At 41.6% G+C, this 24,535-nt stretch overlaps 2 protein-coding genes across 6 annotated transcripts in view; one reads left to right on the forward strand and one right to left on the reverse strand.

The window, feature by feature from the left end:
- Nucleotides 1–6,897, reverse strand: part of GDAP1 (ganglioside induced differentiation associated protein 1) — a 44,730-nt gene extending 37,833 nt beyond the window's left edge. Inside the window, exon 1 of the mRNA XM_037736095.1 lies at nucleotides 6,840–6,897. The gene's annotated coding sequence lies outside the window, so the exon portion shown is untranslated. The remainder of the gene's footprint in view (nucleotides 1–6,839) is intronic.
- The window catches only part of JPH1 (junctophilin 1), a 78,469-nt gene continuing 60,826 nt past the window's right edge, over nucleotides 6,893–24,535 (forward strand). For 3 of the 5 annotated variants that reach the window (XM_017521904.2, XM_017521907.2, XM_017521908.2), the window contains exons 1-2: nucleotides 6,934–7,510; nucleotides 12,768–13,527. In XM_017521904.2, coding sequence (XP_017377393.1) covers nucleotides 7,132–7,510; nucleotides 12,768–13,527 — 1,139 coding nt within the window. In that variant the 5' untranslated portion in view covers nucleotides 6,934–7,131. Of the gene's footprint in view, nucleotides 7,511–12,767; nucleotides 13,528–24,535 lie in introns of all 5 variants that reach the window. The other 2 variants (XM_017521906.2, XM_017521903.2) reach the window with 1 other exon arrangement.

Here is a 24,535-nt window from a genome sequence, read left to right on the forward strand (position 1 = left end):
AAAGCTGGTAGCCTCCCTTCTGTGTCACCTAGCACATAAGCTGAAGTGGTGTCTAAGTGTGGTATATGTTGCTTCCAGGACCAACGAGTAGGCCTACCGGATGCTCTGCTTCCTTTTTGCAGTAGAGGATCCAAGATGCATCAATTTGCCCTTTACTTGGAGGGGCTGTCAGGAGCAGTAGCCTTGATGCAAAACCCACAGGAGATCTGAAGTTGTGGCAGCTGCAGTCTGTTTGCCAAGTGCCCTCCAAACTGCAGGTTCTCCTGAAGGGAGATCTGAGCAGTGTACCTCCATGGCCACTCTTTGGGTGTTCTGATGTCTCTGTAAGCTTTAAAAAGTGCTTGCAATGTAAAAATGATATAAAATTCAAGAGATGACAAAAATGCTAGAGTGTATTGAAGGAAAGGGAGAGGAATTTAAGCTTTATTTGGAATGAAATCAGTATGTGAAGAATCCTAAATGGCTCTGAGGTGTGCATGCTGAGCTGATATGCAGATTGGTACTGCAGTGCTTGGCAAAGACACTACATCCCCCCGCTGTCATTCAGTTAGAGGAAAGCCTCTTCTATTATTGGCTATTGTTTCAAATCCCATTCCCAAGCTCTTGGAACCATTCACTCCTCAATTATAATTTACATTTCTTTTACTGCCTAATAATTGATTTCTTTTTTCTTTCCTTCAGCTATGAGTCATTTAGTAGCTACTTACTGCTTTGCTTTCAACAATATTGTGTACCTCCCTTCTTTATGCAACTGTTTTATGAAAAGGTTATCTCAACAATTTTTACAACTTTTAACAACATCTCAATACTGTCACTCCCCAAAATGCTTTTATATTCCCTTGCTATCTCCAAGTTGTACAATTTCAAATACTGAGTTGCCTTTCAGCCACAGTTTCAGAACAAAGTATTGTGATTTTAAATGCAGGATGAGACAGATGAACTCATCACCATGTCACCTCGGATTCCTGGGACTTATTTTTCAGGAGGTCTCTTCTGTTCTTACAATCACAGATTGAAACAGAGAATTGAAAGAGTCTTCATTCCTTGCCTTGGTTGAGTGCCTCTTAATTCAAGAAGATCACTGCATTATAAATATCTGGAAGGATACGCCTTTACTATACCCATAAAGTTAAACAACCTGCCAATGATTACCCAAAATTGTTTCAACCATAGCAGTCCACAAAATCACTCTGTCCTCTGAACTCTTATGATACTTAGTATTTATTGACTACTTGTAGTTATCTCCCTTGTATTTTTACTGTGTTTCTTTTTTATCTTCTGTCTCTTTAGAGATATTTTATGTCCTTAAGTGCAAAGGCTGAGCCTAAGACAGTAATCATGCACACATATATATAATGAATAAACGTATGCACACATATACATACATACACATATACATTTTGTGGTTTGGTTCAGGCGCTACATCTCTAATACAGGCCTGCAACCCACTCTGTCTTCAAGGTTACCGCCATTTCAGGTCTCCCTTTCATCTTTCGTTACCTTTTCTATTGTTAGACCTTTCCCGAAATCCTCTGTGAATCTCATGATTGGACACAGATGGTATCCAGCTCTACATGGAGCTTTCCTCATCAGGAAAAGGAGGCAGAGGGCCACAAGGGACACATCATAAGAAGAAACCAAAGCACTGCCTTGAGAGTTAAATAGGCTCAGCTGGTGTTTTTATATCAGAATTAAACTATTTCTAAATCAGACTCTTAGCTTCTAGGGCAGGATTGCTTAGTTATACAAGATAAGCCAACAAGTATCCAGCAATTTATAGAAAATTCTGGTACCATGAGGCTAATAGTTGGAATACAACAGATAGCCTAAAGTTAAGACTAGAAAGGGATAAGAAGAAGAAAAATACACAGGGAATGGCACAGCTGAAGTGGTGGGAGATGAGGAGGCAGAGGAGAAGCGGGCATTATACAAGCCAAGCTGAGTGCTCACAAGTATCAAATTCACCGCTGCCACTAGGAGGATAGGAACTGAAGAGATGCCATCATGTCTGTCAAATAGAAGGTACCTAATGGCTAGACAAGCTTCCCTAGACCTGTGAGAATGGAATCCAAATCAAGTAGTACATAAATCAGAGGTGGGACGTAAAGACCAGAATACACTCTTTCGAGGTCTCCAGTTTCAATAATAAAATAGACATAGAGGACTTAAAGGAGATGGTAGACCAGCAAATTAGGACTGTTTTAATACGGAAAACACAAGAGCTTATTTCTTGGCTGAAAGGGAAGAAATTAAAGCATATTTAAAAGAGAGAAGGTTGGGAGGCCAAGACATGTGGGTTGCTTGAGGTCAGGAGTTCAAGACCAGCATAGCCAACATGGTGAAAGCCCGTCTCTACTAAAAGTACAAAAATTAGCTGGGTGTGGTGGCACATACTTGGAGTTCTAGCTACTTGGGAGGCTGAGGCAGAACTGCTTGAACCCAGAAGACAGAGGTTGCACAGTGAGCAATGATTGCACCACTGCACTCCAGCCTGGGCGACAGAGTGAGACTCCATCTCCAAAAAAAAAAAAAAAAAAAGAGAGAGAGAGAGAGACAGAGACAGAGAAGGAACTGACCCAGAACTTCGGGAGGAAAAAGGGTATCTTTTGCTCTGGGAAATGGGCGAATGGGAAGAGGAAGAAAATGGGAACCTATGTAAAGTTTTTGAAGAGAGGAAAGGTGCAAATGTTCCCAGCTGCTGCTGCTTCTGTGAGACAAAAGACAGTCCTCTGCTCAGCAGGAGAAAGCTGGGATGGAGATGGGCTCCAGGATAGTGATAAATATCTGGAAGTTGCCTGGGAAAAGTTCTGCTGTGTAGCATGGAGAACTTTGATAAGAACCAGTGGTGTGTTCAGTGAGAGTGGCAATGAGGGAATGCTGTCAAAGAGTAGAATTGTAAACTCCCAGTTTACAATTTTCAACTGGACCTTTACTCTCAAACTGCAAAGAGTTGGCCTTACTGGACCTTACTTGCTGGATCAAAGTAAGATCCAGGCTATGTCTGAGGCCTGAGGGAATAGTGCAGGTCTCAAAAAGGGGTATTACTGAACAATGACTGTCAGAGGAAGGAGAAAAATGGGCATTATTTACCTATCAACTTACTTATTTTTAATTTTTGACCTCTCCTAGCCAATTGCCTACTGATCATCTCTGGGGTATATTTCTGGATCATTCTCTCCTAAATAAATATATCTTCCCCAGTCCTTGTAATTTACTCTCCTTTCTCCTTAAAAAATCTAGACAACAGCATTATCACTCACCCAGGCAGCTAATCTAAAAAAAAAATAAGAAATGAAAGTCATCTTTACCGCACCTTCTTGCTCTCTGCCAAGCATCTGAAAACTCTCAATGTGTTCTCATCCTTTCTCCAGTCAAGGACAAGAATAAAGAACCTCCTCTAAAGAGACAGAGACCTGGGTTTGAATCGCACCTCAACCATTTCTACCTTGAATAATTCTGGGCATATGAATGTGCTAAGCCTTATTTTTTCCTTCTGCAAAATGGTTATATGACTAGTACAAATCATCTACGTTATGCGATTTAAGTGAATTAATGCCTATAAAGAAAACTTAGTATGGTATCTGTCACACAGTAGTGGATAATTTTGGAATTCTCTTCCTCTTCTGATTTCACGTTGCCTACAAAGTTTCTGACCATATTCCTTAATTTTTATATTTATCATGGACAAATTTCTTGAATGTTTATGAATGCTTTTTTGCAAATATTCAAATTATTTTGATAATTTGATTTTATAAATCAAGATGGTAATACTTTTTGACTTACACATCAAGTGACTTTAATTGTATGTGCTTTTCTACACACTTTGAATCATGGTCTTTACACAATAAACACCTACTGATTAGCTTTTTGTCATTTGTAAATTTTTTATTAAAAACTCTCAATAATTAGTCTTTTTTTTTTAACAACATTCTTGGAGTATATAATTAGTCATTTTTTGTTGCTGTTTTTGTGGCTTTAGAGATGGGGTCTCCCTTATTTTGCTGAGGCCAGTCTCAAACTCCCAGTCTTAAACAATCCTTTCACCTCAGCCTCCCAAAATGCTGGGATTACAGGCATGAGCCACCTCGTCCAGCCAATAATTAATCGAATATGTAAATAAAATGAAGTCACCAATAAATTTCTAAATGCACCTTCATATTTTAAAATACATTAAATTCCCAGTGAAACATCCTGACTAATATGTTGTTAACTGGTCATAGTCACACTCAAAAGAGCTTACAATATGTCATAAAATTTTTTAGGATGGAAATATAAAATAACTAGTTTTTAACATGAAGGGAAACAAACTGCTAGGGCAGTTGCTGGCCCCTAGGTTTTCACGGCCTCCCCCATTCCACCTGTCAAACCAACATTCACATTCTCTTCTTACTAATCCCTTCTTAAAGCTAATTTCAACTCCCCCTTATCCAGGGCAAAGGTTCAGAGGGAGAGGGAAAATAAGGACATTACTAACCCTGACTATTAAACTGCAACATTATTCCAGTGCCTACTGTCTGCTATGCCATCGCTCTCAGCACCTCTTCCTCTTCCTACTTCTCCCTCCCAGTCTTCTCCAACCATCACCATTGACCCTGAACACTTACACTAACACATACATCTTTGTGACTGGGAAAACATTCCATTGTGATGGCAGCAGGTAAATGGAAACATGGTGTATATGGTTATTTGCCAAAAATTATTTAGTAAGTTACCAAAAATACTAATTTCTTCCATGAAGAAAGCCAATACAGACCTAGGCTAAAATTAAAATTTAATTATAGATATCTGGTGGTAAAATCTCACTGTTAATTAAGGTTCTTTGCATGACAACTAATTAGAAAGAGTAATAAATAAACACATAAAGGTTTCCAAAATTTATCCACTTAAAGAATATATATGGGTGCTAACACACTGGGTGGATCCAAAAAAAAGGGCAAACCAACAAAGACCACTCTGTAAAGAAATCTAGTTTAGAAACAGACTCCCCCATTCAAAATATTGGCTTGAGCAACCACACTTTTTCTCATATCATACAGAACTTCAAAATAGATGGGAATGTATCTCTCTACACAAGCTCTTGATTCTGGTGTATCCCATAAGAGGGAAATGGAATTACGGCTCAGTCGCAAAGTCCTGGCCCTCATCTTCCCAGCGGCCTAAATCAATCCCCAGTTCAGGACAAGATGCTTTGAGAGATGCATAATTATTTCAGGCCACTAGGGTAAGCACTATTCCTGGCAACTCTGCGGGCAGTGCCATGGATGAGGGCTTCTAATTCTCTTTGGTGATTTGGTTCTGTATAAACTGAGATTTTTCTTTCAGTCTTTCAGCCAGGTAAGCAGGAAAGGTCGGCTCTGGTCCTGAGATCAAGGCAATCAAGGTCAATTTCAGTTCCTTTTCTGTGCAGTTTCGTCTAATTTTTCCCAGGCTGCCTTCCTGACAGCTGTCCTTATATTTATATCTGATTATCAAATACTTAGTGAAAGAATCTTTGGCAGCTTCTGATGCTCACCTAGTCATCCAAAGGCCTCTCAGCCTTAGAAAGAACAGGAATACACTTCAAATCAGTTTCCTCGAGAGGCCAAACTAAGACCCTAGGCCGTGAACCTGGGAGAAGTGTCCTCCCTGGACATTGTGAGGATGAGGTGGCGAATAACGCCGGCTCTCACCAGAGGCAATGCTGACTGAACTTGCCTATTACCAAATCTCTAATTTTTGGTTTGGCACTGCAGCCACAATATACTCAGTTACTACCTAATATAGAAAGAGAAAGGCAAATCATGTTATTCCCATTTGGAAGACGGTGAAATCGAGGTTTAAAAGTTTAGAAGAGTTGTCTAAAGTGAATTCGACAAAGCAGTGTTGTAGCTAGAAAGTAGATCAGCTGACATCTGTCCCTGGTTTTGTAGGTCACAGCCTCTTTGCAAGTTTAGAGCAGTGTTTTACTTACCATATTGCTCCTTGCAAACTTCTGTTTACTTTCTTAAACAGTGGATACCAGTGAGAGGTGTACGTTCGAGACACTGACACAATATACACAGACCGAGCCGTCTGCTTGTTGCGCACACAGCTCCAGGCGAAAGAATCTCTAAAGTTGTTAAGAAGCACAAACGAGGCACGAGGGGGAGCAGGCTCTGATGTAAAAGGAATACCCTGTACCCCTCCAAAGGCCGATTAAAAACATCCTCTTCATCACTATGAATAAAAAACTAACCAATATATTCTGTGCTTTTTCAAACTGTACTGCTCTCCCTCAGTGTCTTCATTAAATAAATGCGAACACGTGTGCTTTGAAATGGGTAGGTGTAAAAGAACACTCTGCACAATTATATCTAGGCTGCCGCAGATTTACATCACATGCATACATATATCTAGGAGATATTAATTCACAATGACAGCTGAGCATGACAAATGCAACAGTACACAAGTTTGAAGGCTGAAAACAATGCAACTACATACCCCACGCAGACAAACACGCATACAATGAGTTTTCCCTCAACACACACGTGGCCGCACTCACAGGAGCTTAACCACATTGAAAAACCCCAAACACAAACATAGGAGGCTCCGGCGCCCGCAAGCGGCCCCCACACAGGCAGCCGCGCCTTCATCTCCAGGCAGGGATTCTCGTGCGTCCCCGGGTACACTCGTCCTCCCACCGGCATCCCACTGCGCGAACACATGCGCGCCAGCCGGTCCCTGCGCGCGCGCCCGCCCGCCGGGGAAGCAGCGGCTCCCGGGGCTGGGGGCAGGGCCCGGTGGGGCGGGAGCGCAGCGGGGCCGGGCCTCGGCGCCCGGGGAGGGGACGAGGGGCGGGCGCGGGGCGGCGCCCGGCTCACGTGGGCGGGCGGGAGCAGCTGAAGGTCCGCTCCGGAGCTTGGGCTGTCCTCTCGCGCGCGGCGCTGGCCGGGGCGGCGGCGGCGAAAGAGGAGGAGGAAGGCGGCGGTGGCGGCGGCAAAAGAGGAGGGAGGACGGGGGCGGCGTCGGACTGGAGCCGAGCGGCGGCGCGAGCTGCCCGGGCCGCTGTCGTGAGCTCGCCCGCCGGGCCCCCACCCCCGAGCTACACCCTGCCGTGCCCAGCACTGCCCGCGTCCGTGCCCCTGCGGGGAGCGCGCCGGGGCTGCCCCCCGAATGACGGGCGGAAGGTTCGACTTCGACGATGGCGGCACCTACTGCGGCGGCTGGGAGGAGGGCAAGGCGCACGGGCATGGCATCTGCACGGGGCCCAAGGGCCAGGGCGAGTACTCTGGCTCCTGGTCGCACGGCTTCGAGGTGGTCGGAGGCTACACCTGGCCCAGCGGCAACACCTACCAGGGCTACTGGGCGCAGGGCAAACGGCATGGGCTGGGGGTGGAGACGAAGGGCAAGTGGATGTACCGGGGGGAGTGGTCACATGGTTTCAAGGGGCGCTACGGGGTCCGGCAGAGCCTGTGCACCCCCGCTCGCTACGAGGGTACCTGGAGTAACGGGCTGCAGGACGGGTACGGCGTGGAGACCTACGGGGACGGAGGTGAGCGGCGTAGCGGGCGGCTCGGCTGCTCCGCGAGCTGGTGCGATGGGCTCTGCCCAGGCTGCGGGGAAGCGGGGAGGACGCCGGGCGCACGTGTCCGGAAACCCGCCAAAACACCTGGGGGCGCCTCCTACCCCTCGCCCGCGCCCGCCCTCCCCAGAGGGGGCGCTGGGGCCGGACTGGGGCGCGAGGGCTGAATCTGAGCCCGTTCTCAGAGCGGGCCGTGTGTCCACACTCTGGAGAGCTAGGCGTGAATGTACCTGGCCGGCGCCAGCGCTGCGCTGCCACCGGGAGGGAGCGCCGCCCGGGAGGGCTGGGCTGGAGAGAGGACGCTGTCACTTGAGCCCGTCACATTACGTTCCTGATCCCTCCCTCTCCCGGCCGGGTTTGAAATCGCCACTCCGGTGGAGTTAGAGCGAACACCCTGAGCGGGTGAGGCTGGCGGTCCGTGCTGACCGCTCCCCGGATTGGTTTCACGTGGAGTCGTATTTCGCTTCTGGTCCTCTAGTAGCCTAAAGATAGAAGCCAGAACCCCGTAACTAGGATGTTGGGGAATTGTACCTTATTTGGGGGTGCATTTGGAAACGTCCTAGTTATGCGAGCTGAAAGGCCACCTGATGCAGGTGGAGTTCAGAGCGTGTGAGTTCCTAGTTTTCATTCTGTTCCTTACAGTATTGGTCGTCCATGAAAAGCATAGCAGTCTTTGCTGACCTGGAGATCTTGGACAAATTACTAGGAAAATATTTTAGAAATGGGCAACGAAGTCTACATTAAAAAAAAAAAAAAAATACAGTTGACAGGTGTGTTCCTAGCAGCTACTTTACTCCTGAGAATGGCCATACTGAAACAATAATTTGCATTATGTATGACCTAAGCGGTATGCCTGGCTGTGAACAAAGATCACCTTATTTTAGTATTTAACGATATTTGCCAAAGAGATTGTGTATATACCAGGACAGAAGTTCCTCTTTTATTAGGAAAGGTATACATTATTGAAACAGGTGTCAAAACCTGCTGAATTTCCTTGTGTAATACGCGGAGAAAGATATTCGCGAATGGCTTTTGCCTTAGCAAAGTGCATTTCCTGTTAATAAACATCATATTTAATTGAAAAGGGTTGTAGGAGGCAATATCACTTTTTGGAATTAAGCAGCTCAGAGTTGGAGGATACTAAAGGGATCCAATTAAAAGTTTCTCCAGCCCACTGCAGCCCCATTTATACCACTGCATAAAAGCTCACACAATTTGTACACTTCACTTAGAACACTTGGGCCGTGTTTCAAATGCGAAATGGCAGAATGGTAGAACTTGCTAAAAAGGACATCTTTTTATCCTGCAGTATAAATAAAGCATATGGTTCTCATGGATTAAAAGAGAAAAACTTTCTCTAATACTTTTCTGTGGGGCTGTATGAGTCCCGAGTTTCACAGTAGTTAATTGGGACCCTTAAATGTTCTGAATGGGCATAAAATGCCTGGTTGACAGCCCTATAAATATGTTACTTTGTGACTGGATTTTATTGGAGGGCCCAGTTCTACCATATAACTAAATTCCATGCTCAAAAGTAGAAGGCAAAATTTATTTTTTTAAAATGTGTGCATCATTTTATAACCTTTTAAGAAGGCCAGGGATGGTTCTCTTCAATTTTGGAAGGTTTAAAATAGTCTCTTTTTAAAGATGCTATTCACTAAACACACTCTTGGTTTAGAGTATTCATTATACCTAGTAATCAAAATATATATAGCACAGTAGAGGCTGTCTGTGTGCATGTCATAGAAGCCCAAATAAGTCTCCAGAATGACTTTATGAATAATCTGCCTTCAGTTTTAAAATAAACTTTAAAAAAAAAACTTAAAATTTGGCATCATCATGGGTGGTACTGTGGTTTTCTTTTTCTACCCAAAAATAATCTAATATGCTAGTTAGGAAGAAAAACCTTAAAAGTCACTATTGAATATCTACTTTCTGCTGTCTCTCATATTATTTCATTAGAAAGTCCTCAATCATAAAGGGAGTCTCAAGCAAGGGTATTGCTATAACTTATTTTATACAAAGGTTTTGGCCAAAATAGGAATATCACTAAAAAGTTAGCTTGGGTTTGCCTGTTCTCACTAAGGAGCTGGCTTGTTTTTGTCTCCAGTCTCCCTGCCGCCACATGTCCATTCCTGTACACCCTGTATCAGACTCAGGGAAAATCTGAGTCCCTGTGTTTTGTGGTGACATTAAACTGGAGGAAGAAGGAAGCAGTAATTCCACGTGAGAAGTATCAATTTATTTTATTAGTGATTTGTGCGTGAAGTGTGGCTGAAATAGAAACCCCCTGAATATTAACAATAAGTTATCATACTCATGAAATCCAAGTGTAAGTGCCCAGAATTTTTTGTGCTAATTCTGATCTGTACTTTGTTTTTTTCGTTTGTCATAAAACTATTGAAAATATCTGGGAAAACACAAATGTTTTGTTAACTAGATGCATTCTTGCACATACCCATTCGTAGCATATAAACTTAGGTTTGGCATAGCAAAGTGCAAATTTGACTGAAACTCCTAAGCTGGATGCCTTCCACTACAAGACTGTGTACTTAAAATGACTAGATCTAAAAAATTAGCTCCCAAATGAATACCATTTAAAACTGGTAAAAGTAATTTTTACACTTGTGAAATATGCATCTATATTTTAGGAATCAAGAGGAACTAATTAGAACTTTATTTGAGCAGCAGGAAGAAGTTGGAACCCACCTGCTTCATAAAGAAATAGGCCCTTTTTTTCTAGGTTCATTGACTAAACGAAACCTATTTTAAATTTCAGATGAACTGCTAACACTTTGACTGTAAATTGGTTTCTAGCAATTCTGTGGAGGAATTCTTTCATATACTGTGAATTAACAAAATCGGAGGGGAATGTGGCCAATGCTCTTGTCCTCCCTTCTTTATTTGACAGTTAAGCAGAGACTTAAACTTTCTAATTATTGCTGTTGCTTTAAACAGCTTGGATTTTCAAGCCATACTTTTTTGGAAATTCTAAATACTGTACTAATCTTATTTTTGGAGATAACAGTTTAAGGAAACTAGCTGTTAATTTTCCATCAGTGTTAGACATTAACCAAGATGGTATGGTTGTGTTTTAAAAGTGCAGCTACGTATTGATATCAAACAGCATCTCTGCAAATTGTTCTAGCAAAATTAACTTGTCACTATAGATAAAAGTTAGGAGGATATGATTACAGCATTTGTTTAACCAACAGAATACTAAAAAATAAGGTGATTTATTTTAGTACATTCAGGCCAAGTTGTATAACTTTCATCCTAGAATTTAAATTTTACCTAGAGGCAAAGAAAAAGTCAGTCAAAATTTCCTAGTAATTCCATTCCCATTCCTGTTGAGATGATGGTATTTGGACATGGCCAATATTCAGTAGGAAGCTTCTCAGCCTGAAATGTTTTACATGACTATCTTATCCTCTTGGGTTAATCTTTTGGAGAAAACTATGGGCCACCCACCTCCTCAAAAGTTCATGGATGTCAGGTTAATACTTCACATCTACTCAGAATATGACATTCAGAGTACCAGACCCACTTAGTATTTCATTGTATATCTACTATTGCCTATGTCATATATGTCAGAATGAACAAGAGAAGGCAGTCTTGAAATTGGTCAAAACTGTTGACTTGGGAGTCATTATGGTTTTAACTTTCAATTGCAGTGAAATAACCAGCCATTGTTAAAACAGTTACATAAAACCACTAGCATTTTTGCTTAGTGTTTTAAAAATGAATGTATGCCGTACAGTGGAAATCTGTACATGGCAATATAAAATACAAAGTGACTGCAGGGTAGATCTATATAATCAGAAATGGAAAAAGTTCAAGGCAGGCTAATCATGATTTATTTTCTATGACATTGTGAATTGTTATGAATAACACAGAAGTAATTACATTTAAAATTTTCCAGATAGCTTCTTTTGAGGGATACTGTAAACTAAAATTTATTCTTAATTAAAGGAAATGGCCTTGATTTTGAAAAGAAACTTCTAAATTCCCTAATTTAACATTCATTTCCTCATAACATTATTTTAAAGCTTGTACCAGGTTACTTTTTAATGTCTTTGTTTATTTTAGTAGCAAAAAAATACAAACAAATGGTTTAGAGATTATCCTGAAAAAGCATAATATTTGTTGACAGAGTGATCTGGCATCAACAACATTTTAATGGATACTGTCAAATACACCTTTCCTCTGAGACGAAATCCAAAAATGCTAACAGTGGAAGATTTCATCTGGCCTTATATCAGTTTCCCCAGGGGTAAGGGGTATATTTTTTTGGCCACCATAGCTTTTTACTGTCAACATAGTCATCAAACACCCTCAGTCCACAAACACAGACCACAGGACACAAGAAAATTTTGTGTTCTCATACGAAGTAATTCCTGCCCTCAGGGTGCTCCTAGTCTGTGGTGTGATTCACAATGCAGTGGCAGCTAGGGAAATCCATAGATGATGCAGAGATTGGGCAAGTGATATGGCACAAAGCTTTGATCTTTTCACTTAGAAGCACAAAAATGTTAAATTGCTGTTTTTTTCATAATAATTCATTGTGTTCAAAATATATAATATTGTGGTTGTCAATTCACTCTTAGCTCAAAAAGGCTCACCCAAATTCAAATGATAATCCTAAATATTCCACAGTTTTCTCTACCCTAAAAAAAGAGATGCTGAATGTAATGGAAAATTTTAGACGTTCATTTGATGACTGTGTCCCAAGTATTCAGATTTAAGCCTGTGTGCTTTTTGGAATGTTATACTGGCGTAGACCTAAAAGTCATTTTTTAGAGTTTTCCAGCTAAATTAGTAATCTTAGAATAAAACTTACGAATAGAATTCATTTCCTCTTCTCCTCTTTCCTTGTCTTCCTAAGAGGAATTTTTGATGCATTAATTTCAGAGAGGAATGTTGTTTCCCAGTATTAACTTTTTGTATTAGAAGGTAGTGGTTTTCCTCTGAAATATACAAAATTTTTAATGAAAAGTAAAAAACATCTGAGTACTGGAAAACTCTATACAATGACATTAAATCCTTACACCCAGAATTACGGTGGTGGAGGGGGTTCACAAGTGGATGCAAAGTATCCCCCAGGGTTGACTTGGAATGGGTCAGATTTGACCCTGGGCAGGCCTGCACCAGTGTGCGCTGGATGGTGCAGGCGGTAGCGCAGCTTCTGCCCCCTGCTCACAAGGTGCTTTCTTGCGGTCTCTCCAAGGTACCTACCAGGGCCAGTGGGCCGGAGGCATGCGGCATGGCTACGGCGTGCGCCAGAGCGTGCCCTACGGCATGGCCACGGTGATCCGCTCCCCGCTGCGCACCTCGCTGGCCTCGCTGCGCAGCGAACAGAGCAACGGCAGCGTGCTACACGATGCCGCGGCCGCCACCGACAGCCCGGCCGGCACCCGCGGCGGTTTCGTGCTCAACTTCCACGCAGACGCTGAGCTCGCGGGCAAGAAGAAGGGCGGCCTCTTCCGGAGGGGCTCCCTTCTCGGAAGCATGAAACTTCGCAAGTCGGAATCCAAGTCTTCCATCTCGAGCAAGCGCAGCTCTGTCCGCAGCGACGCGGCCATGAGCAGAATTAGTTCCAGCGATGCCAACTCCACGATCAGCTTCGGCGATGTAGATTGTGATTTTTGCCCGGTGGAAGACCACGTGGACGCCACCACCACGGAAACCTACATGGGCGAGTGGAAGAACGACAAGCGCAATGGCTTTGGCGTTAGCGAGCGCTCCAATGGCATGAAGTATGAAGGCGAGTGGGCAAATAACAAGAGGCATGGATATGGCTGTACCGTGTTTCCTGACGGCTCCAAAGAAGAGGGAAAATACAAAAATAATATTCTGGTCCGTGGGATAAGGAAGCAGCTTATACCAATAAGACATACAAAAACTAGGGAGAAGGTGGACAGAGCAATTGAAGGCGCCCAAAGAGCAGCTGCCATGGCGAGAACCAAAGTGGAAATAGCAAATTCAAGGTAAGTAAATGCAGGGTGAGCGGTTTTGCCAGGTCGGTCAGAACAATGGAGTATCAAATGTTACATTTGTCTGTCTGCAGGTGGCATCGCTAAATGCGTTCTAGAACTGCTAAAAAATCAAAGGTGAAAAATGATTACACACAGTAGAATGAAAATCAGAAATGTACCTGCACTGTTCTGAAACTTGCCATCATCAAAAAATGTCGAAGGCACTTTAAGCTCCCCTTCCTATTCTAAATTACTTCTCTAATATTTAACAGCGTGAGACCCTGTGCTCATCTTCCTGAGCCAGGGAAGTTACTGTTTTCTTTTGTTTTTTGTATTATTTAAGAAAGACCTCTGAAATACTGCCATAGAAAGCACTGTGTTTTGTGTGCCAAAAGAAAATAGTAATCCATGTAGAAACATACTTAGTATAGATGTGTACCTTTATTCTGATATTTACATTGGAGGTATATATACTTATCCTAGCTTATACAGTTCATATTCTGTTTACTGAAACCTTAGAGGTGAAATTGATTTTGAGACAGCCACCAAAATCTACATATGTCAAAAGTGGAAACTAACATGACAAAACCTGCCATGCATTGATTAAAACAACAGAGCTACATGGGAAAGGCAGAGAGACCCACAAGAATCATCACATTCTATGCAGAAGAGATTAGGTCACTGGTGTATTAAAAGGAAAGGGGTGGAGAGAACCTGACATGGACAGATGGGACTCTCAGTGTGCCAACGTTGGAAGAAAGAAGAGCAGTGGAGAAAGGCTGGAGTGAGTAGGAGAAAGCCAGTGAATAATAGATTGACAAGTGGGGTGTATGTGTGGGCACAGAAGGACTATGTGCTTGAAGTTTTACCATTAATAGCTGGTTTCAGGTATCCAGCAAGACGGATAGAGAAATCTATTGGGAATAGAGTTCTATTAGGGAAGGACATCATAGGTGAGACAAAAAGAAAAAGGTGTGGTTATAAATGGAACATTTTATTTTTAGGCTGATGTAAGTGGGTACTGACTAGCCACAGCTTTGTAAGACTTGAAGCATAAATTTAGCATAGAATATTAAAAATCCTGTTTCTGCCTCAATAATACTCTTCCACAGAAGTAAATGTCCTTTTGAAACCACGTCTTCAGGTTTTCATTCTTGGCATTGTATTAATGAACCCCTCTTTTGTTTTTTTTGGTTGAGGCATATGAAATTTCCACTGAACTTCTAAATGTACAAAAAAATGGTGACATGATATGATTCAACTTAGTACTTCTAGAGTTCTTTTTTTTTATTTTTTAACTGCCCCAACTTAAAAAATAAGTAGGGCTACTAAGTAAAGTAAGGCTGCATTTTTTGCATCACTTTTAGATGTATATTATGTTATATATTTTATGTTAAAAGGCCTCAAGGTTTTCATTTTTATCCCAAACTAATCCCATTTCAAGGCTAATATTTTTTGTTGATCAGCACAAACTTTGATGAAGGGTCTCTCCTGTCTTCTCTACCAGGCCTTTTTTACTTTAGATGACAGTTTTGGATCTACTTTGCTTTTCATTTTGCTTATAGATCAGATACTCAGCACATCTAATCTTGCTAGCTTACTTGTAGAGCCAGTGATATATATTGTTAGGCCCTAGCCTCTAATTTTAAGTGCACACTTGGATTCTTTCATGTCATTTTCTCCTTACAACTTAGTGATATGCTAAAGGCAGATCAGTCTTGGCAGGTGAAAAATGAACCTGTGCAGAACACTTCAACAAATGACTTATGATTAGTTTCCATTGGAGAAGTTTGTATAACAGAAAGGGACTAGCAATGCACAGATGATCTTTGATTAGGCTAGTATTATAAAACTATCACCCAAGTCCTAGTCACGTTCTCTCTGTTGAAAGTCTTTTGGGGGTAGTATTACTTCATTTGAGAATACTGTATTATATAGTTATTATCAAGAGATCTTTAGTTTAAGTCTTTATGCTTTTAGCCAGTTAGTTACTTCATAAAGATTTCACCTAGCTATGTTTAAAATGCTTAATTCATTATGCAAATGAAATAAGCCAGTCACAGAAAAACAAATACTGCATGATCTCACATAATCAAGTACTGCAGTGACCTCACTTGATCTAAAATGGTCAAGCTCATAGAAACATAGAGTAGAATGTTAGTTGCCAGGGATTGTAGGGTGGGGAAAATGGAGGGTTGCTGTTCAACAGATACAAACTCTCAGCGGTGCAAGATGAGTAAGTTCTATAAATCGGCACTACAACATTGTGCCTATAGTTAAAAATCCTGTATTGTGCCTTTAAGAATTTGTCAAGGTCAGGTGCTGTGGTACACGCCTGTAATACCAGCACTTTTGGATGCTGAGGCAGAAGGATCACTTGAGTCCAGAAGTTCAAGACCAATCTCTGCAACATAGTGAAACCCCCTCTCTACAAAAAATAAGAAAACTAGCCAGGCGTGGTGGGCACACACCTGTAGTCCCAACTACTTGGGAGACTGAGGTGAGAGGATGGCTTGAGCCCCAGAGGTCAAGACTGCAGTGAGCTGTGACTATGCCAATGCACCCCTGCTCGCATGTCACAGCAAGACCCTGTCCCAAAAATCAAAACCAAACAAAGAATTTGTTAAGAAGGTAAGTTTCATGTTAACTATTCTTACCACAGTAAATAAAATATTATTCGGATGACACAATCAACAAATTAAAAATAAAAGCATTTGATTAACCTTCTATATTTTACTCAGTTTCACTGTTTTAGACCTTTTCTCAGATTCCTTGCTATTACACAATGAATACTTCAGATTAGAGCTTCATAACTTGTTTTTGGAGAAAGCAGTTAAAGGAATGACATTCCCCTTAAAATAGCTCTGAGTTTAGAGTTCTACACTCTTTTAAAAACTTTAAAAATAAGAAAATATTCTCTTAAGATTTGCTGCCTGGGGGATATGACTTTTAGCAACATTATTGTCATAAACCACAGCTCTTTCTAATGCCAGAATATCTACAAAATGTCCATACAGAACATCTGTATGACCCCTCTATGGTTGCTGTTATCGGTGTTTTTGTTTTTAAAACTACTGAAAATTTAAGAACATAAGATGACACTCTTCCCACCTAGCCCAATGATGACAGAAGAAAAACTAGAAACTAAGTCTCTTGGCAGCTACTGCTATTGAAGTCACTAATTCATCATTAGCAACAAACGGAGATGATCAATGAATTGTTATTGACTATTCCGTTTGTCCACCCAGGTAGTGTAAATCACCGTTTCTCAGCGACACAGTGAGACCCCATCTCTACAAAAAGTAAGAAAGTTAGCCGGGCGTGGTGGTGTACACCTGTAGTCCTAGCTACTCAGGAGACTGAGGTGTGAGGATGGCTTGGTAGAGAAGACTGAAGGCCCCCAATTTCAGATCTGGAAAGGCCAAGAGAGAGCATCTGGTCCAAGCCCCTCGCATTCAGAGGCAGGGACCTGGGCTCTACCCAAGATCACCCCACTGTTCCTGTAATGTTTTCATTCCCTTTCTGTTACTTATGCTTTAGAGACTTTTATTTGTTTTTTAAGTCCCAGGGAAATGGGTCTGCCCTTGTACCATCATTCTATTTTATCTTGAAGCAAAGGTTCAAGTTGGCTCTAAAGGAAAACAATTACATTCTCCAGTAATGTCTCCAGGAGACACAGAACCAACCATCTTTGGCCCAGAGATTCACGAAAGCATGGTAGATCTGTGGATCTTTACTTTGCTTCTCTGAAGAGGGAGTTGTGTTGCTCCCCAGTAAACACACACAGAAGGCTTGTTTCCGAATGCTTATTATGGGCCTCTCTATAATTCTGACAGGTCAAAAACTATCAGGATGACATAAGGGTAGATAGTAGATGTCACATAGTAGATATAGAGTTGATAGATTCTAGCAGGTTAGCACTTAAGAGTCAAGACCATAGGGATGCTAATAATTTACTGACTCCTGGAACTTATTTTTAGGCTTGTGCTCTGCTCTAAAAGGTACTGCGTTTATAAGATTTAACAAAATTTTATTTCCCTTCTGCTTGGTCCTAAGGATATAAATCATCACCTGGGATTGAGAAAGGGTCTCAACCTTTTTTTTTTTTTTAAGAAATGTTCAAAAGGTGGGAGAGCAACTCTAAATATCTCAAGAAATGAGTGTACCTAGCAGCTACCAAGGCTGCTCCATGCCAGTCGCTGACATACCACCTCTAGTCCTGGGATCCCAGCATCTCTGCTCTTAGGTGAAGATGCTACTCCGAGAGACAGATGTTAGAACTGGGGAGAGTAGAGCTAGTATCTAAGCCCAAGCTCCATGACCTTTTCTTTGTCAGTGTGTACCCTTGATGGCAACTTGGCCAATCAGACCCTTTTGAGTCCCTGGCGTGCTTTTTCAGAGCCCTAAACTATAACTAGAGCCTTATAATTTAGAATTGGATCCCCCAGTATGCTGAATTTACTTTTTAGAGAATATAGGCAGAATCTGTTTTGGTAGAAGAGACAGAAGGCCTCCAATTTCAGATCTGGAAAGGGCAAGAAAAGGCATCCAATCTAAGCCCCTCGCATTCAGAGGCAGGGACTGAGGCTCTGCCTAAGATCACCCCACCATCCCTCTTGTTTCCATTCTGTTTCTTAGGCATTCAGTTTTCATTCCCTTAGCTTTTGCCTCCTCAATTCCTTCAGCTGTTCCTGTCATTTCAACTACATTTCTCATTTGGTCAATTTTTACTCCATTGACTCTTGTCTCAATAACTCCTTAAATGGGATGTTCAAAGATGTCACTACTTGGGAAAAATATTCTAAGAAAGAATTTTAAGGTAAGGCATTTGGCTGAGAAAGCAAATAAGAGATGACCTGTAGAGAGCCCCACTTCTGTGGAAATGAACAGATCACTTAGGAAGAGGTGTGGGCAGAGCTTAGTGTGATCCAAGTATTGGAAGAAATAATTATCTTGCAAGAATATGGGAGATGTAGGAGGGGTGGGAGAGAGCTGGCCTCAAGCAATTAAGAACCACAAGACTGCTTTTATTGGCTTTGTTATAAGAAAAAAACTATAAAGTGAGGAGATTAGCAAGTTAGTAGGCAACTGTTCCATTCTGTAGACTTTGGCAAACTCTGATCACTCTCACTGAAGCTAGTGAAGCTCACTGGTAGTCAGCTGGGCAGGTTCCCAGTACTACCAGGAAGTGTCAGTGATGGGGATAGGTAGCTGGTCACATGGGACTGGGCTGCTCCTGTTGCCAACCTCTCCCTGACCATTGCTGCCACTTCAGGTGATAATAGGGGCACCCAGACATGTAATCTTAGGAGGAAGTCCTCTTCTGTCCCCAGTCCAGCCCAGAACTAAGATCTGATGCCATGTTTGCCAAATTTGGACTTAAATACAAAAATGATACATACTTTTCCTGTAGGATTTTTTGAAAGTATTCTCCATACTTTTGTATAAAAAAAGATATATTGCATTTTCATGCAGATGTTCCCCTCTCCTCCATGCTCAGAATGGTTCAACCACGGCAGCTTGCTTTCTGTTGGAAGGGAGGTCTCAGCCCCTGTCCCTGCTCCCCCTGGCTAGCTCCTCAGGCTGCTGGGTCTTCACTCTGCTTTAAGCCTAAGTCCCTTCTTAGTGGAAGTTTTCCTCAGCCCCACCTCCTCTTAGCCCACTTCTAGTCTAAAATTCCCCCATTGGTCTAAATTGACATTTAATTTTACAATATTTGTTGAATATCTCTCACCCCAACTAGAATGGGAAGGATGGACTGACTGAAGTCAGCTTTGCTCACTCTTGTAAGCCCAGCAGCAAGCTTAGATCAAGGCATGTTAATAAGTGCTCTAGTAAATATTTGGTGAATGAATTAATTAAATTTTCATGACTTAGGGTATGGGGTATGACCACTGCCAGTGCTCCTGATTTGGTTTTTCTGGGTAAAACTACATTTTAAGGATGGAAACTTAGCTCTCATAATTCATCATGCTGTAATCTGACAGTAGTCAAGGAATGCAGAAAATGCCAAAGTGTGTGCTACGGGTATCCTTTTCCTTAATTAAGTCAACAATGTTAAGAGATATAACCAGGAAGTAAGGGTGTCGGGTTAAGTCAAACTGTTATCTCCACTCTTCATAAGTATTGAGCTAGTCAGTGATACGGATGAGAGATTCCTTTCTAGATGTGAAAACTCCAGGAAGTCAGCTTACCCTGACTGCAATAACATTGGCTTAGCTTCCGTATTTGATAGCACCAAAACATGTAATATGTCAGAATGTGGGAGCTTTTTTTTTTTTTTAAGTTTTTCTTGAATGGGGGTCATTTTCCTTAGGCTCAAACAATATCATTTAATTTAACACATAAAGTTAGATGGGATAGAACACTGGCTATTACCAATATTAGAAAAAAACCCATCCTCTGCTAAGTTATTATAAAGGGCCAAGACTTTGAAATTTTTAAATTCTCCTTAACAAGAGGGATTTCCTTTCTCTCTTGCAAGTCAAAGCTGTTTATAAGCTATCTTTATGTCTGTACTGTAATGATAGTGTTATTACATTTTTAAACAAAGTTTAGATCACCTTTTCCTTGGATTTTTTTTTCTTTTACTGGTACTCTGGTTAATTTTGAGTAATTGGCACAAGTGATTTTTATGGGAAGAGGAAATCCATCTGATGCCTTCTAAGTCATTGTAATGAATAGGTTGTTAAATAGTTAAAGAAATTTTAGGACAAAATCACCTTAAAATGTGGGCATTTATTGCTAAGGAAAGCATTAGTTATTTTCTTTAGTTCTGCTACCTGTGTTCTTCCATATCTGCACCTTGGCTGCCTGTCACTCTTTGCAATTGTTGGTAACCAGTACTTCCAGAGGCTTGGTTGAAACACCCAGACTCTGAAGTTCAGAAAAGTTATGGTGAACAGGTTACCCTACCCTTCATGGCAGGGTTGTTTTGAGGATTGAATGGGAGAGCGAGTATCCTGGGTCTTTGTAAACTGTAAACCACACATAGCAGTTGATATTTCATGAAATGTTGCAATCCTAGAAGTACCATCTACTTAAGTGAAAGTTGATAGAAGACCAAGAAGCCAAACTGGGATGGAGGTAAAGATGAAGTGAGGAAGGAAACAGGAAGGGAAGGAAGGTTTGGTAAGCAGAAATGGGGATAAGGAAAAAGAAGACAGTTAAATCTACTGAGCTTGACCACCTGTGTGCAGACATGAGCTTGTATCAAAACTCAGCCCATTTCCAGCCCCAGAGCTGTGTGAAGTCAGCAGGCAATTTTATTTTTTAAGACTGAAAAGTGAGCAAGGAAATGGCATATTCATTTATATCAAGTTATGCCCCAGATATTATTCTGAAGATAACATAGGATAATAAAGGTCTTACCTTAAAGTTGTTAATGTAGGCCGGGCACGGTGGCTCACATCCATAACCCCAGCACTTTGGTATGCCGAGGTAGGTGGATCCCTTGAAGTCAGGAGTTCGACAACAGCCTGGCCAACATGGTGAAACCCCATCTCTACTAAAATTACAAAAGTTAGCTGGGCACGGTGGAGGGCACCTGTAATCTCAGCTACTCGGGAGGCTGAGGCAGGAGAGCCGCTTGAACCTGGGAGGTGGAGATTGCAGCGAATGATGATCCCACCACTGCACTCCAGCCAGGGCAACAGAGCAAGGTCTCAAAAAAAACAGAAGTTACTGTAGATCATCATCCTTTTATTTTTATATTGTTATCCTTTATAATTTTTGTATTGAACATATAGTTTTCAAATACATTTTTCTCTTCTTTATCAAAGAATGTCCATTTCCCATGGGAGAAAGGAGGGTGCCTAGTCTAACTTCCTCACATTTTTTCTTGGCTGTTTAAGGAAAGACATGATTATCCATATCAAGGGATCCAGGAGCAATCATTGAGCATTCTCTCTATTCATGGGAGCAGCTGAAAGATGACCTAGGTGCCAGCTCTGTCCTGCCTCCTGAAGCAAGGGGTTAGGCTTGGATGTAATAGAACTGAGAGCTGTGACTTGGGAGCACAGAGAAACTCCTCTGGCCAGCTCCTGTCCTTCAGCTCCGATGTCATATCAGTCACCATACAACAGGTCATTACACGTAACATGCAAACACTGTGCATTATGACAGCATTGTAAAAACTCCTTAGGGTATCTTATTTCTAAAGATCTTTATTTTAAAAAAAAATTCTTTCTCCAGCCCTCCCTCCCAAGTCCAGGCCCATTCAGACACTCAGAGGCATTGAGATGGGCATATGTTTTAGTGACTAACAAGTAGGTTCAAGAGAATACAGATGTAATTAAAATTAGTCTTGGGCCATAATAAATGGGAAGGTCACACAGTTCTCCAGACTTTTAAGCCATTAAAAGCATGTTTTTTAAAAACTCAAATTGTGTAGGCATGGAATTCCACTTTGATTAAACAGGGAGGACAAGGAGAAGACACTCTATATGTTATGAATGGGATATGAGACAATATACAGTCTTGCAGAGATCTACTTAGTGAAAGCTGGCACTGAAGACTGGATGGGAAAAATAAAATTCCAAGATGATGATAAACCAGGTTTTAGGAACACATATTGGCCCAATTTTGACTGTAGAAGCCTCATCTTGCTTAGATAGTACAAATTTCAACAGATTCCAGCTTATAGGCCCTGAAATATGACCCTTTCTCGATAGTATAAAGATGAAGAATTAAAGCAGCAATTTCTTTTTAGTATAGCATCATTTGTAATGAAAACCATCCTACTCCTGTGTTTTCTGGAAAGCCCTGCAAAATGGGATTGCATTCATATTTTATCCTGTATGCTTTGTGTGAGTTTCAGCTTTGACCTGGAGAAACTCTGTTTTTAAGCCAGTGGCAGAGTTCTGCATGCACGCTGCCATAGCTGGTAGACTTCTCCAAGCAGCAGCTGCCAGGCAGCCGAAGCACCCTGCTCACAACTTTCCATTATGGATTAAGCTGACTCTGCCAATCTCACTTTACTCAAGACACCAAACTGGACGCTTGCAAGACTAGTGCCTTGCAAATCTCTGAGATGCTTTTCTTATTATAGATGAAATATGAACATTGTGTTTAGGAACAGGATCCAACAAATGCCAAAGGTATTTATGTAAGTCATTCAGCTTTAGTACAACAGCCTCTTGAGAATAAAGTCAAATCAGCTTTTAATTATTTCACCTTTCTGTTTTAGTTGGTGCTTCACATTTGTTTGTATAATATGTTAAATTCAAAATAAGCTGCTTTCTCAAAAATTTAATTAATATGTAAGGAATCAAGATTGGCTCTCAATAGCATAACTCTTTGAAGTCAGTCTTCTTAGGACTTCCACATGGGCCAAAAGGAAGCTGTTTAAGCCAAGTAAAATACATTAATTCACTTTCTAGCACTTTTAATACAATAGATTGTCAGAGATTAACAAATAATTTTTTTATGTTTTTCTTAAATTTTTAATCTTAAATATGGCAAAAATTTTGGTGACTTTTACTATAATGAGTCAATAGAATTTTGATCTCAGTTGCTTGGTCTAGAAGTCCCTATCAATGTCATTTTTTAAATTGGCATGGGAGATTTTTGAATTATTATTTCAAGATTTCACACCTTCCATCCATTAGGGAAGCGTTTGAGATACATGTGGGGGACATGTTTTGACATGTTGAGATAATCCACAGAAGCCAGCAGTTTAGGGTTCAAGGGTAAGAATAGAAAAGCCTCAGATGATAGGGCCTTACCCACGCCCCCAGCCCCCTTGCTGCTCAGTCAAGTGACTTGAAAATCAGTTGAACTGTGGACTAATAGATTACTTTGTAAAGACCCAAATACCCTGGTAGGGGTGATGGTAGCCCAGCCCATTTTATAAGGTTCAGTTCTTAATGAATTACCAACTTTAATCATTCTTAGTTACATTAATCTGTTACATACCATGGAAATGTAATTAAGACCTAATTCTTTTCATCATGGTGTCTGGTTAGGACAGATGAAAAAGCAGTTGTTACCCAATGGATTATCAGCCCCTTGCTTAGGTAACCCTAAGGGACTTGATCATAGCCTGGGGCTGGAGGCAGGAGTCTGCAGGCTGCATCCAGAGTGAGAACCAAGGGATGTGTGGGTGTTTTCCAGAAGAGAGAGGTGGGTGCAAAGGACAATGGACCATGTGTATTTGGGGTCCAGTAAAATGCGCAGTATGGTTGGAAAAGAGTGCTAGGTATAGGGTGTTGAGAGATGAGCAGGGTCTCTTGAACCTATAAGGGGGAGTTTGGACATTATCCCAAGGATAGGGGAAGGCTATTGATAGGTCTTAGGCAGAATTACATCATTATCTTTAGAAAGATCACTCTGGCTGCTGGTGGTATAGGTATTGGGGAGAGTAAGGGGTAGCGAAACTGGAGACAGATTAAATAGTCACAGGCTGGGCGCAGTGGCTCAGGTCTTTAATCCCAGCACTTTGGGAGGCTGAGGCAGGAGAATCACTTGAGCCCAGGAGTTTGAGGCTGCAGTGAGCTGTGATCACGCCACTGCATTTCAGCCTTGGACAGTGCAAGACCCTGACTGTAAAAATAGTTATTTGCTAACTAGTAATCTAGGTTGTAGCCTATGTGTTGGGCTAAGCCATGGAAGTGGGATGGAAAGAAGCACATGATTGAATGGGAGCCTCCCAGGCAGATTCACAAGGACCCATGGCTGGTGGAGTAAGCGTGGTAAGCCTAGAAAAGGAAGAGTCAGACTGGCTCCATGTTCTTAGCTTAGACAACTACTGGATGGTGGTACTATTTACTAAGAAGGATACTAGACAGGAAGGGAAAGATTTAGGGAGGAAGATAAGTTTGGATTTTGGCTTCTTGAATTTCAGGCTACTAGCCCAAAAGATAATGGGGGAAGATGGGTCTGGAACTCAGAGATTTGAGCTGTGTTTGCAGAGACTTGGAGCCAATCCCTGGAAAAGATTCTTATGGGACATGCAGAGAAAGAGGAAATCTGTGTATATAATACTAGACACAGCTCTTTTTAAGAAGTACAAATAGGCCAG

The sequence above is a fragment of the Cebus imitator genome, unplaced genomic scaffold (genome assembly GCF_001604975.1).
Source record: "Cebus imitator isolate Cc_AM_T3 unplaced genomic scaffold, Cebus_imitator-1.0 Scaffold22, whole genome shotgun sequence".
NCBI classification, from domain to species: Eukaryota; Metazoa; Chordata; class Mammalia; order Primates; family Cebidae; genus Cebus; species Cebus imitator.